The sequence below is a fragment of the Haliaeetus albicilla genome, chromosome 26, assembly GCF_947461875.1.
Source record: "Haliaeetus albicilla chromosome 26, bHalAlb1.1, whole genome shotgun sequence".
In the NCBI taxonomy this organism is placed as follows: Eukaryota; Metazoa; Chordata; class Aves; order Accipitriformes; family Accipitridae; genus Haliaeetus; species Haliaeetus albicilla.
Window position 1 is genome coordinate 5,251,453 of NC_091508.1, and position 15,020 is coordinate 5,266,472.

The 15,020-nt window shown below is 50.9% G+C and overlaps 2 protein-coding genes and 1 long non-coding RNA gene across 12 annotated transcripts in view; 2 read left to right on the forward strand and 1 right to left on the reverse strand.

Moving 5' to 3' along the window:
• Positions 1 to 158: 158 nt before the first annotated feature.
• On the reverse strand, positions 159 to 3,245 carry TAF11 (TATA-box binding protein associated factor 11). Its single transcript, XM_069771346.1, has 5 exons — positions 3,001 to 3,245; positions 2,770 to 2,909; positions 2,338 to 2,425; positions 1,747 to 1,843; positions 159 to 681 (listed from the first exon to the last, which is right to left on the reverse strand). Exons 1-5 carry the CDS (start codon positions 3,205 to 3,207, stop codon positions 551 to 553), a joined length of 663 nt encoding a protein of 220 aa, XP_069627447.1. The 5' UTR covers positions 3,208 to 3,245; the 3' UTR covers positions 159 to 550.
• LOC138682073 (uncharacterized) lies at positions 3,244 to 5,154 on the forward strand. Its single transcript, XR_011322291.1, has 2 exons — positions 3,244 to 3,324; positions 3,953 to 5,154. It is a non-coding gene; the product is annotated as an uncharacterized lncRNA (long non-coding RNA).
• Positions 5,155 to 5,274: 120 nt separating this feature from the next.
• The window catches only part of ANKS1A (ankyrin repeat and sterile alpha motif domain containing 1A), a 110,707-nt gene continuing 100,961 nt past the window's right edge, over positions 5,275 to 15,020 (forward strand). For 9 of the 10 annotated variants that reach the window (XR_011322238.1, XM_069770908.1, XM_069770904.1 and 6 more), the window contains exon 1: positions 5,275 to 5,541. Coding sequence is in view for 9 of the 10 variants with exons in the window: in XM_069770908.1 (XP_069627009.1) it covers positions 5,333 to 5,541 (209 nt within the window). In the remaining variant the exon portion in view is untranslated. Of the gene's footprint in view, positions 5,542 to 7,749; positions 7,803 to 15,020 lie in introns of all 10 variants that reach the window. The other variant, XM_069770903.1, reaches the window with a different exon arrangement.

The window sequence follows — 15,020 nt, forward strand, 5'->3', positions numbered from 1 at the left end:
GCTGAGTGATGACTTCAGAGCATCAGCTTTCAGCATGCCTTCCCCGGCTTATGCTAATGGAACAATACCTGCCTGAGGCAAGGCGAAGCTTTAGGAACATGTCAGGGTTGGTTGAGACAGATCCCCCTACTTTGAATCACACAAACACCATTACACAATTAGTATTTCCCAGCAAGACTAAGAATACCATAACAAGTTTAATGTACAAAAAAAAAAGACACACTTCTGTACAGAGACACCGCTACATCTGTGCCAGGAGAAAGTATGACCCTGGTGGGTGAATACACCGAAGACCTTGGGCGTTCTTATCCCTGCTCTGTTGAAGGAGAGGGAGCCTAAGCCTCCAGGTCAGGGATTTGGCTCCTGCCCATTTCTGCACCATGCTCAGATGAATGCCAGACTCCAGCAGCGATGGCAGGAAGCCTGCCTGCAGTCACTTAAGTCTACACACAACGCTCCCGAAGAAGCTTCAGTCTCGTAGCTCTGCTGTAGCTGTTGTGAGGTTCACAACCGGGAACTTGTTTTAACTTCTGTCTTCTCTTGGGACATTTCAGTGGAAGATGATCTTTTTATACTTGGAGTTGGGGATCTGTCCTCGTGACTTAAGCCTCCTGACCGCCTCTCGCATGTGTTTGGGCTGCAGAGGTGGCAGCTCTCCCCACTTCTCACAGACATCCAGTGCTAAACAATACAAATGAAAGAGTTCACAGGGCAGGGCACCTAAGCTTAGCCAGTCTCTTACTGTCGAAGCTTTATTTTAAAGGCAACAGGTAACACTTTTGTTTAGGGTTTACAGCTCACATTTTGTTAATACACGAGAATGAAACTGCTTTTTAAACCACTCAGCTACTGTGGAGCCACACGAGAACTTATGATCTTAAACTGCCTGCCCTAAAGCCAGCCCTAGGCTAGGTGGGTGTTCTGAGCTGGTAGCATACAGCAGTGACAGAAAGGTGCAGCCTACAGCAGACTTACAGGCCAGTTTCTTTTCTATCATTTACAGTAAGTATTATTCACACCTCCTGCCAAGGACCTGAAGCAATTAACAACATGAAACAATTAATGACAGCAGTGAAGCTGCTTACCCAAACCACCTCAGGCAAGACACAGCACTGCAGAGACAGCAGCAAAACTGCATCACCCCAGTAATGGTGATCCCGGCACATATAGGCCATGTTTTGTGTGGCAAGTCTATACAAACTGGTTGGCATCAAAACCAGTAGCACCTCCTCCTCCAGCCCAAGCAGAGCAGGGGCACAGCTGGGCCAGCCTCCCACCACCTGTCCCAAAGAGATTGCTGCTCATCCCATAAAGGAAGAATCTTACCAGTTAAGAGGCTTAAATAAGTCATTTCCCTCTGGGCTGAGTTTGTCCATGGCAGTACTAACAAAAGACCCGTACTGCCCTCTTGCAGCCTGCGCACAGGCCGACTTACAGAGCAAGAATGTGTAAGTTATGCTCTTTAGAGAGGATAAAACAGGAGGTCGGTGGTCACCAACCTCTGCTGACTCATGGGCAGCGGTACTGATGGGATCAGAGGGGACTATAGGCAACACCACACTTCACCCGTCTCTTGGCTTAGCTCTCACCTGTAGCCGCCTGCTGCTGCTGGAAGGTCCAAGCGCCCCATGGGACAGCAAGACTAGGAGCCCAGAGCATCCAGTCTTGTTCCACATCCTTCTGCTCTGCTGTAAGCAATGAGTTTGGCCTGTATTCTTAACTTTTTACTCAACATTTACCACTCACCTTCTTCCACCACCTCCCCAACGAAGACCTTGGAAATGCCAGACATGGCGATAACCACGTTCTGAGAGACAGAGGTGCCGGTGATGGACTGGATCAGCTGGACAAGCAGAGAAGGACAGTCAGCTGAGCGAGGTACACACAGCAGCGGTCAAACATTTTAACTCACATTTAGTGCTTCGAGCCTGTCAAATACCAGCCAAGGGCTACTGAAACGCACAGAACAGCAGTAACTGAGCCTTAGAAGTAGGTCCTACAGCTTTGGGCACAAGCTGGCTGTCAAGATTTTAGCTTACCCTCATTCAGCTGCAGACTCTGTACCAGCAATTACATTTCCCTTACGGCCCCCCAGACCACCGTTATTTAAGACAGGCTCCTATTTAAACTGTGTAAGCCACACAAGGCCACTGAGGTAGACTATAATGGGATAACCTGATCTGAAGACAATGGTCTCAGCCACAGGGGCCGAGATGCAGCTGGAGGAGAGCACACTGCAGAGTCAGGCCCAGATACAACCACAGCCAGGCTTAGTAAGGCTCAGCCTGCTTACTCTGCTCAGGCTCCGTCTGTGGTGAAGCATTACTGAAGTCATACCCGTTTAATAGCAGCTTTGGGGAAAGCAGACCGGCGATACATCTCGTAACGGTTCAGCTGTTCTTCAGAAAAGGAAGAGACCAGTATTCTGGGGTGGAAAGAATTGATCATTTACAGCAAAAGTAAAAACAAATGTCTTAAGCTCTTCAGGCCGCTGCAACAGTCCTGCAAAGCCCTTCTACCATTCCCAGCCTCCTGCAGTGCAAAACCGAGCCATGAAGGGAAAAGCGGTGCCAAGTGACCCCAGTGGTGCCCAGGTTTATAACACAAAGTGGCTGGGCCCGTTCGGGAGTGGGGGGATCTGGGATGGAGCTGCGAACATCGTCAACCGCGGGCTCACAAACAGATTAAACGATTATTGCCGTTTCCGGCGGCAAACCCTCCCGAGCACCAGCCTCCCCAGGTGCTGCTGCCCGGCGCCCCGGCACTCACTGCATCTTCTGGATCTCGTCCTCGTCCACTTTGTGCTTCTTCTCCTTCCTCTCCTTCAGCTCCAGCTTCACCTTCTTGGCCGCGGACGGCTGCAGGCTGGGGTCCTCCCCGTCCACCGCCTCCCCCTCCGCGCTCCTCACCTGGGCGAGAGGGCAGGGCTCAGCTCGGCGGCCCCACACCCCGGCCGGGCCCCGCTCCACCCCCCTCGCAGCGGGCCCGGCCCGGCCTCACCTCCCCGGCCGGCGCCTCCGCCTTGGGCTCGCCGCCCCCGCCGGCGTCTCCCGCCTCGCCCTCGCCCGCCACCTCCGCGGCCGCCGGCTCCTCCTCCCCCGCCGCCGCTCCATCCCCCGAGGGGGACGAGGCCGCGGGCGGCGGCTCCTGATCGGCGGGGGCGGCGGCCCCGAGCTCCTCCCGGCCCGCTTCGCCGGGATCTGCCATCGCCTCGCGCAGCGAGGTCGCCTCCTGATGACGCAGCGCTACGGCTGCCGCGAAGGGACGCGCCGCTCTGGAGGCGGGGCGGGGCTTGTCGCCAGGGCAACGGGCCTGAGTCTGCGGGTGAGGCGGGGGGGCGGGGGGCACTGGGGGGACTGGGGTGGGAAGGGCTGGGGGGACTGGGGAAACTGGGGTGGGAAGGACAGGGGAGACTAGGGGGACTGGGGGAACTGGGGTGGGAAGGGCTGAGGGAACTGGGGGAACTGGGGGGGACTGGGGTGACCGGGGTGCAAAGGGCTGGGGGGACTAGGGGGACTGGGGGAACTGGGGTAGGGGGCACTGGGGGAACTTGGGATGGGAAGGGCTGGGGCCACTGAGGGAACGGGGGGGACTGGGGTGGGAAGGACCAGGGGAACTGGGGTGTTGGGCACTGGGGGCACTGGGGGAACTTGGGTGGGAAGGGCTGGGGGCACTGGAGGAACTGGGGTGGGAAGGGCTGGGGGGACTGGGATAGGGGGCACTGGGGGAACTGGGGTGGGAAGTGCTGGTGGCAGTGCAGGGGGACGTGGGTGGCTAGGGGTGAGGGGAGATCTGTGGTGAGCGGGGGGTGAGGGAGGGCCCTGTGAGGAGCTGGGCTGGCAGCTGCAGCGGGGAGGGAGTCTGAGGGCCGGGTGGGTCCCCTTCGGCTGTGGGGGTCTTTTGTATAGAAAACAGAGAAAAAACTGGATATTAAAAAGGAGATGCGGTGCAGTGGGGCAGGTCGGGAGTCCACAGCTCAGTCCCTGGGCCCAGATCAAAGTTACCAACAAGCCAGACCTCCTCGAGGTATCACTGCGGGCTTCCCGCTGGTTCTGTGTCTTGGAAGCAGGGGTTGGTTTGGACAGGCCAACACGTGCTCCATCTTCTCCAATGTTTCCTTCTAACAGGGCCCTGCTCCAGCAGCAGGGACCGAGGCTCAGGCTGGGGCACAGTGTGGGGAAGCCCTGGCACCCATGTTCCCCCGTCCACCCCAGCCCCTCCTCGGCCTCTGGATCCTCACCCCACTGCTTTGTTTCTTTGTGGGATAATGTTAACACAGGCCTGCGGGATTCATTCTGGCACGCAAAGTCCTGGAGTGCCTTTGGCAAAAGGTGCTAAATATGTGAAATTTCCAGCCGTGCCTTTACACATTCTCTTCCTCTGTGCAGTTCAGTGGTCCCAAGCCCCCTGGCAGGAAGGTAATGCTGCATGTGGAGGCCCAAACAAACGGTCCACGGCGTGAAGCTGGTGGTGCTTTAGATGGATGCCGAGGCCGTGATCCCCTGCGTGTCACCTTCTCAGTATGTGGCACAACACGGGATCGGGACGAGCTCCCTTCACCTCCCTCAAGCGCAAACCACCCTGTATCAGGCTTCCCTGAACAGGGGGATCGAAAACTGCCTGAGTCAACCTGCGCAAATCCCCTTTGAGGGAGAGAGCAGCTGTCTGTTAGGGCTGATACGGTTAATATTATGTTCAAATGAACCATCTGGCCGCATTTGAATTATTTTTTATGGTAGCTTATAGCGTTATACAGTGGATAACTGCTTCTAACCATTTCACTTCCCGGTGTAGACTGATTCGCAGCGTGCAATGCAAAACACCGTGTTTCCCCGAAGACTTCCCTGTGGGAAAATAGCTGCGAAATTACCTGTGAATATTCATCCTCCCGATAAACCCGAGGAGGAAAAAACCTAGCAAAGATATTCCTCCTTTATATACATTCTTCCTTTATATGCATCCTCCTGTATATACACCCCTGAGCTAATCCCTGTGCGTGTTTTACACCTGGCTCTTCCAGCGTATTAGAAATCTGGGAGATGGAATTTGACCAAAAACTGCTCCTTTCCCCCTGCAGCACGTGCTCGAATCCCACTTTTATATTATTCACGCGTTCAAAGGAATAAAAATTAAATAAAACGAGCCAAAAAAGGAGGCGGAGTAAAGGGTTCATTGAAAGAGGAACACAGCTGGGGGGGCGGGGGCCTCCCCGCAGGCTCCGCCCCCCGCGGACCCCGCCTCCCCCAGGCCCCGCCCCGGAAGGCCACTCGGGGGGGCGTGGCTTGGCGGGAGGCGGTGGCGGCGGGCGGCGGCGGCCGGGCCGGGCCGGGCCATGGGGAAGGAGCAGGAGCTGCTGGAGGCCGCCCGTACCGGGAACCTGCCCGCCGTGGAGAAGCTGTTATCGGGGAAACGCCTCAGCTCCGGCTTCGGTGGCTCCGGGGGGGGAGGAGGAGGCGGAGGAGGTGGCTCCGGGGGGGGAGGCGGCGGCGGAGGAGGCAGCGGGAGCGGCGGTGTGGGGCACCCGCTGTCCAGTCTCCTCAGGTGAGCGCGGCCTGAGGGTGTGGGGTTGTGGGAGTGGGGCTCCGGGCTGGGGAGGGGCTGTGGGGCCGGGGAGGAGGAAGGAGGGGGTGTGGGGAGGGGGCTGTGGGCCTGTTGGGTGAGGGGGAGGCTGCATGGGGTTGGGGGGCAGGAGGGGCGTATGTAGGGTGGGGGGACAGAGAAGGCTGGAGGGCTATGAGGCAGGAGGTGGGGAAGGTAGGGAGAATGTGGTTGGATCCCAGGAGGTGGGGTCTGTGGGGATTTAGAGTTTGGGGGGGGGTGTATGGGGATGGGGTGCTGTGGTGCTATAGAGCTGGAATAAGGGTGTATGGAGTGGGGACATTCAGGGTCACGGGGTAGGGGGTGGTGCGTATGGGGCTGGGGGACCTGTAGGGCCATACAGCAGGAGATGGGGTCTGTTGGGCTTCGGGGGGCTGTAGGGCTGTCGGTGAGGTAGGAGGTGTGGGCTTTTGGGCTGTTGTAGGACTGTGGGGTGGATAGGGAGTACAGAGCTATGGGGTCGTGTGGATGGGGGCTGGGGGTGGAGAAGGCAGGAGGTGTGGGGGTCTGTAGGGGTGTGGGGCTAGAAGGCGTGAGCTGGGTTGTGGGACAAGGGGCTAGGGATGTGGGCTGGGGGAATTGAGATAGGGGTTTTAGGGCAGGGAGGCAGCTGTAGGGGTTTGGATGTGCTCTTGGGGTGGAGCGTGTGGGTGAGAGGGCTGTGGGATAAGGGGATGTTGGAGGACTCTAGGGCTCGGCGGTGTGGGCTGGAGCCCTGGGGGACACGGATGTGGGCTGCAGCGCTGTGAGCATGGAGGGACTGAGGAGGCCAGTCCCCTGGGAGTCTGGGCCAGCGTGGGCCAAAGGAGGAGGCGCGTTGGATGGGAATTGAGGGCCAAGGGGATGGGATGAGACGTTACAGCAGGCTGTGATGGATGTGGGCGCACATCCATCACACATGTGTGGGGGTGAGGATGGGCTGGGAGAGCCCTGGGGGTTTGGTGCTGCCTGTGGGACCAGGGGTGTGAGAAGGCTGTGCTGGAGGGGGCTGGCGGCGGAGCCCCTCAGGCTCGCATGCTCTGAGGCGAGGAGCGGCAGGGGCCGGCAGGCTGGGAGAGGAGAGGAATCTGTCTGGAGCGGGTGCTTCCAGGGCTGGGTGCTCCCTCCCCTGTGGTGGCATGTCCCCCAGGGCTTGGACTGCTGCAGGCTGCGGGGTTGTGGATGCTGCTGGTTACTGTCGGTAGCTGCAGACTGGTGAAACTGGGAAAATGTGATGCATTTGGAAGAGGACTCTGGGTCAGCAGAGACTGCTGACTCTGAAGCCAGGACGTGTTTAAGTTCTCACAGTGAGGATTGCTGCTGGATGAATTTACTGGGGCAGATGTGCAGCCAGGTGTTCGGCAAGGCATCCTCTCGCTGCTCTGGCTCTGTGCATGCTTGGCCTTCCCCAGTAATTTTCATGGCTTGCAGTAATAGTCCTCTGCTGTGGTTCTCAAATCGGCAGTGGCTGGTGGGGTTTAGGGGTCAGACCTCCTGCACTGGGGACTGCACAAGCAGATGGAGGGCTCAATCATTTGCTTCTGCATTTAAAGTACCATGCTATGTAATTTGTGCTGTTTTGAAGCTCTTAGACCTTTGTTAGTTTTTTCTCCTCCCCTTTTTTTCGGCATCTCCCAAGGAAACCACTTGCTGGTGTGTTTCTTGAGTTGCAGCTTTTTGCCATTTCAGCTTATCTGCTGGAAATGCTGCTGTTCCTGTTCCCTGAGCAACTGGTTTATACTAGGACAGGGGGAGGAGATTTGAGTCCAGTGCTGAGTGACGCTGTCACTGCGCAACCTGACTATTTAGAGGGATATGACTTGCCCATTTGTGCCCAAATTTGATCCGTTTTTCCTTTATATAACCTTACCAGAAATCTGCTGTTGCACATTGAGCTGAATGGCAGAGACCTGCTGGTGTGGAGAGCTTGTGCTTTCCTGGTGCATACATTTGCTCCTCTGAAATGTAAATCTGCTCTCGGGTCAAACTTTATTCTTCTCTTTTAATATATTAAATACTCTGAGCCCTTGTTTTGAGTGGGAGATTGCTCTGACTACTTCAGGCTTGTCTATGTTAGAAGATGGATGTACTTGCAGGGTGTTTAGATAAAGTGGAGAGGGTCAGTTGAGTAAAATACACACCACGAGTGTTATCAGCCTCTTGTTCTAACAGCTCCACCACACTTTCCGACAATGCGTGGTGATGACGGCGACCTTTTTTCCCCGGTAAGACAACTGCTTGTTATACCAGCTGATTTGTGGAGTGGGCAGGCTGTTTGACGTCTGATCAGCTAGCGTGATTTTTCACATGTAAATGTGGTTTTGTGTGTAGACACGTATCTGAAGGATGGTGAATGTCACAGCTGTCATTCGTAGCTTCTGTGTGCATTAACTTGACTGTCGTAAATGTCTGTCAGTTGACACTATAATGATCCCTTTCTCCCAGCAAAATTCCCAATCCCTGAACCTTTTTCTCCCTGCTGCTGAGTTACAGTCAGGCTTTTTGCATGTTTATGATAATGGTTCTCATTCTGGAAGTGTGTTGGTGTTCCCAGCATGTTGGGAGTCATGGCAGTGCATCGTTAACTTGCTGTGTGAAATCTGCTGCAGCATCCCTGGATTTACAAGAGTTTGCATGGACACCCCGCGTGGATGCTCGCCCTGAACATGATCCTGCGTGGATCGTGACCTCTGTACCATGTTTGTACAAGCAGCGGCTGCAGTTTTCCTTGATCTCAGTGTTACAAATGCTGGACAGTGACCATGAGAATAGTCTGCTCTTACCTGTAGGCACCTCTTCCAAACTGGCAGTGGGATGGGAGTTCGGGGGGGCCATGGTGTGCACGGTTGCAGCACTGGGAAGCAGGAGGTAGCTGGGGATTATTTGAGGGCTTGGGTGCTGCAGTGAATGATGCGTGTTAGATATCGAAAATGGACTTTTAATGATTTAGAGGCTTTCTGATTGTTTCTGGTGCTCTGTCAACTTGTTGGACATTTACTTTGGGTTAAAAGACTTCATGTGAGGACACTTATGCTTGTTTTATAGTGACGAGGTTTTTATGAGAAACAGCTGCTAAATTTACCTGCAAGGAGAAGCCTGACAATTGTTTGGGAAGCAGCTGGGACAAGCTAGGTAATGTTCAAAAAATGTTGTTTTCTGTAGTGTGGGATCAATCTAAGTGATTGCTTAACATCCTGGTGTGGCTGTGAGATGGCTCTGAGACGTACAAGCTCTGCTGAAAGGTTTATTATAGTAGCAAACATACTCCTTCAAGTCCGCTTAGTACAGCAGCAAAACAATGGATTTTGGGGATTCAGCTTCTAAAAAAAGTAGCCAGACTGAGTTTCAAAGTGGCCTTAGTGTATCAGAGAAGAAATTTGGGTAGTTGTCTTCTGCCTGTGTGTCACCCTGTCTCTGTTGTGGTCTGTTTTCACTCTGCAAAGTGTGAAATTAACTCTTGCCCTTGGTGCCAAGCCTGATTACTGGCTGCTTTGCTCATCTGTTGAGGTGCGCGATTCCTCTGGAGCACCTTCGCTTGCGGTTTCCCTGCTTCCTGGGGGCAGGGAGGATGTTGCAATAAGTTCTCCACAGCAGGCATGGTATTTAATTATAGCTAACTTTGCCTTTCTGTACTCCTTTAAAAATAACTTCAAGGGTTTGGAAATAGGGAATATGAAATTTTATCTTCCTGACACTTCATGGAAAGTTGAAGATTGGCAAATTAAAGGGACCTGATGCTGTGGGAGGAGGGTGGAAAGGCAGAGGTGACAGAAAAGAGTCTGCGTGGTGTCCACCCCACCAACCCCTGCCTTCTCCAGAGTACAGCATCTGAAGGTGTCCAACACATCAAGAACAACTTTGGAATAACTTTAAAGTTGAAGGGTTTTCTCTTAGATCTTATTCCTATATCTTGATTTATTTTACTGATGATGATTAGATGCATTTTCTAAATGAAAAACAGTAAATATGGACTGGACATGTGCCCAGAGAAATTCACAATGCCAATTAAATGAAAGCATTAATGAAAGAAGTGAGTTGATGGTCAAGGCTAAGGTGCTTCAGTTGGTGGCTAGTTGTCAAGGCTCTGCAGTGCAGGAAAGCTGCTTAAACAGTAGGTGTCTTCAGTGCTGGTGGGTAAGGAAATCACAAAATAGGTATCTGGAGCAGGGATTTAGTTTCTTGTATGTATGATAAAGCTGCATCTGAGGGAATTTAGGTTACAAAGCTTTGTCACTGAGATTTGGAAGTATTTAGAAAAAGGGGTAGGACTGCTTTTGTGCTTTCTCAGAAGGGGGTCCTGCTGGAAGCTTCTGGCAAAAATGGCCTTTTGCCTTTTATAACAGCCAAACACAGTTTATTAGTTGGACACCTGTGAAAAGTATCTCTGATACTCATGCAACTGCTTTGCAAGATGAGAGCGTGGCCAGAGTTGATGGGGTAGGGGTCTGGATAAATCAGAAAAAGAAGACAGGTTAATTTTAGGGATGTGCGTGGTGTGGGAAACTTTACCAATGGTAGAACATGGGAACTTTTCTAATTAAGGGTTTCTTACCCCTCAGTTGTGGTGGAGAAACCTGTCCACGGTCAGTTCTATGCATTTCATGTTTTCCCTTCCTCAAACAACTTTTGGCAGCCTTCCTCTTTTTGTGCAGTCATTTTGATTCCTGGTCCTGCTGAAGCTGCTCCCATATTTAAAGATATCTCCTGATAAGGGAGCTGCTAAGCTGTCCTCCGCCCCCTGAATCTCATTCCAAGAGCAGGGTTATAAACGCTCGGCTGTGCCAGCAAAAATCCCTTGTTCCTTCCTCCGTCTCATTTCGGGTCTCTTTGATGTCAGCATGGTATTTAGTTTCTATTTTTTTATAAGTCTCGCTGCTTGGACTACCTGTTCTCAAAAGACCATCTCCCCTTCTGAAGTGCTGGGCCCAGCTTTTTCTGTGCAGTTCTGCAGTGTTTCAGACATCTCAAAAATAAAGTTTGAATTGGGTACAAAACAGGCATTTCCTGGAAGAAACGAGCATGTTTGTGGGCATGGTGCTGGAAGCTGCATTCCTACTATTACACCTGGTAAGCGTTTGTGTTTAGCTGGGGGACTGATCTGAGCTGGGACACTAATTGTTTTGTGCCATTTTTTTTGTGAACAGAGCAAATGCTGGTCCATAAAGTCATAGGAGATGCCCCTGGCAGTAAATGCTGTGGAACATGTTGTTTTATCACATAAACTTAACTGCCCACTGTGTTTATTACAATTTAAATGTGAACTTTGTCAGGGTCTGAGGCTTTCATACTTCCTGGTTACATCACTGAGCTGAGTCCTCTGGGTGTGAGACACGTGCGCAGACTCCAAACGAAATCACCAATTTCTGCAGGTAAGCAGAAAGCAAGATGTGATAGACCTTGATAAGCCAAACGAGAAGGAAATGCAAAGATAGAATTAAAGATAAGGTCTCTCCCTAGGGGGTGAATGTGCCACTGTGTAACACTAAAAATATTAGGCAGGAAAATAAACCCCAGTGGAAAGCTAATGTGAAGAAGGGGATGCAAACGGCAGGTTGAGGTAATGAGAAAGATATGGGGAGGATGAGAAGCAGTGGAGGAGAGGGAGATGGGTTTCTGGCTTTTGCCAAAGCAGATGGTGGGACTTACAAAGAGGTGGTGGCTTGCCAGGGTTTGCCGGGAGGCTTGGCTTCGTGCTGCCGTTCACGCAGCCTACGGGATCTGATCACGTAACGTGATCGTTGGGATCCGTTCAGGGAGTGGAAATCTGCTGAAAGCCAGGTCCAGGAGTCTTGGTGCAAATCTCTGCTCCTTGCTTGTACCCTGGCTGCTCCATTTTCAGAACATACCTCATAAAGCATGAGCAAAAGCATTTCTTGTAGATCAGTGAGCATCTAGAGATAAAATCATCTTAATGTAAATGCAGCTTAATGCTTATAAGCAAAAGCAAGTCCAGAAATTAGAAATGCTTTGTGAATCCATGAGGTTTCTTGGGTTTTGGGGGGCACTTCTGCACAGAGGCTGCAAAATTTGGATTTTTTTGTTTTTTATTGCTTCGCTGTGAAGTTAAAGGCAGGAAGGAACAAAACAATCTGTGGCCTGAAATATCAAGCTGTATTCAGTAGGTTTTGCCAATAGCAGTAAGAGATGAATTGTGTTAAAGCCAAATCTGCAGAAAAAGCTTTTTATTTTCATCTATTGATGTGAAAAGACTGGATCTTTGTTGACGAGAGGGGAAACTGAGGCTGCTGTTGAGCCCCAGATTGTATATGTAATCTTCTGTAAGTGTATCAAGGAGCAACTTCTGCTGCGAATTAGGACTTTTTGTATACATCTGTTGTGGGAAAGAATTTGGTTGTTGCTTCACAGAAGCCACAGCAAGTGGCAAGTCAATTTGCAGCAGTTATTACTGGTGAGTATTTTGTTTGGTTTAGGAAATGACATGGTGTAATGGCTGAATGCTTAAAGTAGCTTCAAATAGTCCAAATGTGGTTAGGAGTCGGAAAAATTATTTCTGTTAAAAAAAAAAAAGTGGGGTTTCATATTTGTTCTTGTGTGGCTGGATGATTTAAAGAATTGATTTGTTAGTGCTACACATTCTCCTGGTGGTTTGAGAGTCTGGCTGCAACCTCTCTGCCTGCTGTGTTTCCATTGGGAAGGGAGCAGCTGACTGGGGGAAAAGAGGAATTGCCCCATATGTAGTAAGGATAAGGCTGTTAGTATGTCTGTCCATTCACAGGTGTATCTTATCACATTATGTGTGGCCAGGTCTTGTGATTAAGTGGCAAGTCCTGCAGTGTCTGGCTGAGTGGCATGGAACAGCAGCCTAGGCTCCAAGGTCCAAGCTTCCAGGATTGTGTAAAGGTGCAAATAAAACATTTCCCTACCTTCCCCTTCCCCCGTAAAAAGGAAGTCGCTCCTGGTGCGTTCGCATAAAACAGGGCTGTGTTAGAAATCACAACTGGGTCTTTCACTCTTCTTGGTGCTGTGATTAATAATCTCGCCCACTTTTAAACTGTCTTCTATTCCACACCCTACCATGCAAACAGCAAAGCAGGACAGATCTCTCTTTAATTAGATACCTGAATGCTGGTATTGCTAAGAGTATTAGTGCCACAGGCGTTAGGTGTGCACCGGCTGTTTTTTGTGAATTGTTTTCTAAGCACTTTTTAAATAATTCAGGAAGGCTGCAGTTATTGGCAGTGACTCTTAAGGGTTTTGTATCTGTGTGATCTTCTAATTCAGCTTTGGAACATTTTATTTGCTTGCTTTGGTCAGCATGATTCTGTGATTAGGGCTGTGTCTGGGAGGACTGGGTTTTTCTTACCATAAATTTGCTGTGGGACCTTGGACAAGCCACGTTAGCCATGACCTGCTTTGCTCACCGAAGCCATGGATGCTACCTGTTTTCCTCTGTCGAGGAGGACTTGGTTTTTATGTAGCACTCAGGGCTTGCTTGGAGTGCACAGGAAAATTGTTGTGTAGGTGGTTTCCCTTTCTGTGAAACTCCCTTGGGAGAGTTTTGTCCTGCTTCCTTCCAGACATGCTGTGTGCAGTCCGAGGGCAGCAACCTGGTGCTGCCTGGTTTGGTTGGCAGAAAAGATGGTTAAAAGTTGAAGGGAGGTGCAGCAGTGCTGTGAAGGGTGTGTAAGAACTGAATTAAATGGGTAAGGAGTTGGGGGAAGATGTGAATCGATTGAAGTGGCGCAGCCTTCGAGCAAAATGCTCCGAGCACAGCATGTCAGATAGGAATCTCTCTGTTAAGGCTGAGTGAAAGTGTCTTAACTGTGTAGGCAGTGACTCAAAACCTTTGTGACTGATTAACATTGGGCCTATAATATAGGTGGGTGTCCAGGCTGGGGTGAATTCTTTTGGCTATTGACTTCCCATCAGTCTTTACCCACATGCTGAGTCCTCCAGTGTCCTGGGACTTGCTCTCTTGGGAGTGCCGGTGTGTTTGTCAGACGGAGGGTGAGAACACATTAGCTTAATTTTTGCCTTGCTTCGAGAGTTTCTCAGCAGAGTGTTTTGAAGTGCCAAACAGGTTTTGGAAATATCCATATGCTCATACAGTTTACCTCAAATACTCCATGAGGGAGTCACTGTGGCCTAAGACATGGTGTGAGGAGTGTTAGGTGCATCAGGATGTTAGGTGAGGAGTGTGAGATGGGTCAGATTGTGTTGAGGATGCCAGAACCAAGCCAGTTATTGGCCACTGACAGATGCCAGGATTTAAGTAGTTGCAGCATCCCCATGCGTTGTGGGGGGCTGGGGACAGGAGCAGAGCTGAGGAGGCAGGGTTCCCAGGGTGTTTTTTCCAATTGCTAGGTTACACTCCTTCCCAGGAGCATAATTTTACAGCTCTTAGGATTTGCAGGGCTCGCATAAGATTTGTGCTCTGCCCCATCACAGAAGGAACAGTGAAATGCATCTATGATGTGCAGTTTACTTATTTTTCCATGCCCTGAACGACAAGGCTGGCTCCAGAGCTCACTGGAGTATCCTGAACACCTGTAAGGAGCCTGAGGACTGAGAAGGTGGTTTGTTCAGGGTGCCCACAGGAGCGGTTTGAGCTAGGTACTGATGATTTGGTTAAAATGCCAGGTGCAGTCTTGAAATTTGCATCGTGAAGACTTTAGGGCTTGCTTTATTGATGCTGGAATTAAGAGCTGCATTCAGCTCACTGATGCAGGGGGATTTCTCTGTGTTTACCTTGGTGGCAGAGGGATGCTTGTGAGACTTCAGTGGACTGAGTGGATGGATGTTTGTGAGATTCTCTGCTGGCTTTTTGATCTGTATACCCCAGCTTCTTATCCTACCATTGAGCTGTGTGTAGGAATTTCAGGACCAAAAGCCACAGCTATGCATGTAAACAAATATGGGATATTTGAGCAATGAGATACTGACATTTCCATAGCCTTGTTCCCCACTACTTTTGTCTGCAGTCCCAAAACTGAAGAAATGTCACTGCAGATTTGAGTACATCTAGAGTGCTGTGTTTCGAAGGCAGGAGCTACACAGAGTTCAGCTGGACACTGAATATTTAACAAACGGGTTTTGGCACTTAATAGTGAAATCTGAAGGTTACAGTTAAGCTTGTCCAGCAGTTAGCTGCTGAGAGCGGTGGTCCTGTCCTCCCCCATCTTCTTTCCTTGATAGTCATTTGCGTTGTTGCGTGGCTGTGCCAGAGTGAATCACTCCAGCTGGCTGTTCTAACAGAAAACTTTTGTTTCGTGAGGCCGCACAGTTCCTAGATCCAGTAGGAGGGAAATGGCAGAAACCTGCAGGTGACAGTACAGAGGAGCAGGATCTCCCCTTCCCTTCTCTTCTGCTTGGAGAGCAGTTGTCCTGCTGCAGCTCTCTGCATACAGTAATTTGTATCTGCATATGGACTGCCTAAATAGCATTTATTTCTGGAAGTGGAGCTGCTCAACTTTGTGACGTGG

What these genes read in the sequence shown, in the direction of transcription:
- TAF11 (XM_069771346.1), bottom strand. Translation starts at nt 3,207, where the DNA reads ATGGCAGATCCCGGCGAAGCGGGCCGGGAGGAGCTCGGGGCCGCCGCC. An exon ending in GACGAGATCCAGAAGATGCA is followed by an intron (nt 2,426 to 2,769) that starts GTGAGTGCCGGG and finishes TTTCCACCCCAG; the next exon opens with AATACTGGTCTCTTCCTTTT. An exon ending in TGGGGAGGTGGTGGAAGAAG is followed by an intron (nt 682 to 1,746) that starts GTGAGTGGTAAA and finishes TGTATTGTTTAG; the next exon opens with CACTGGATGTCTGTGAGAAG.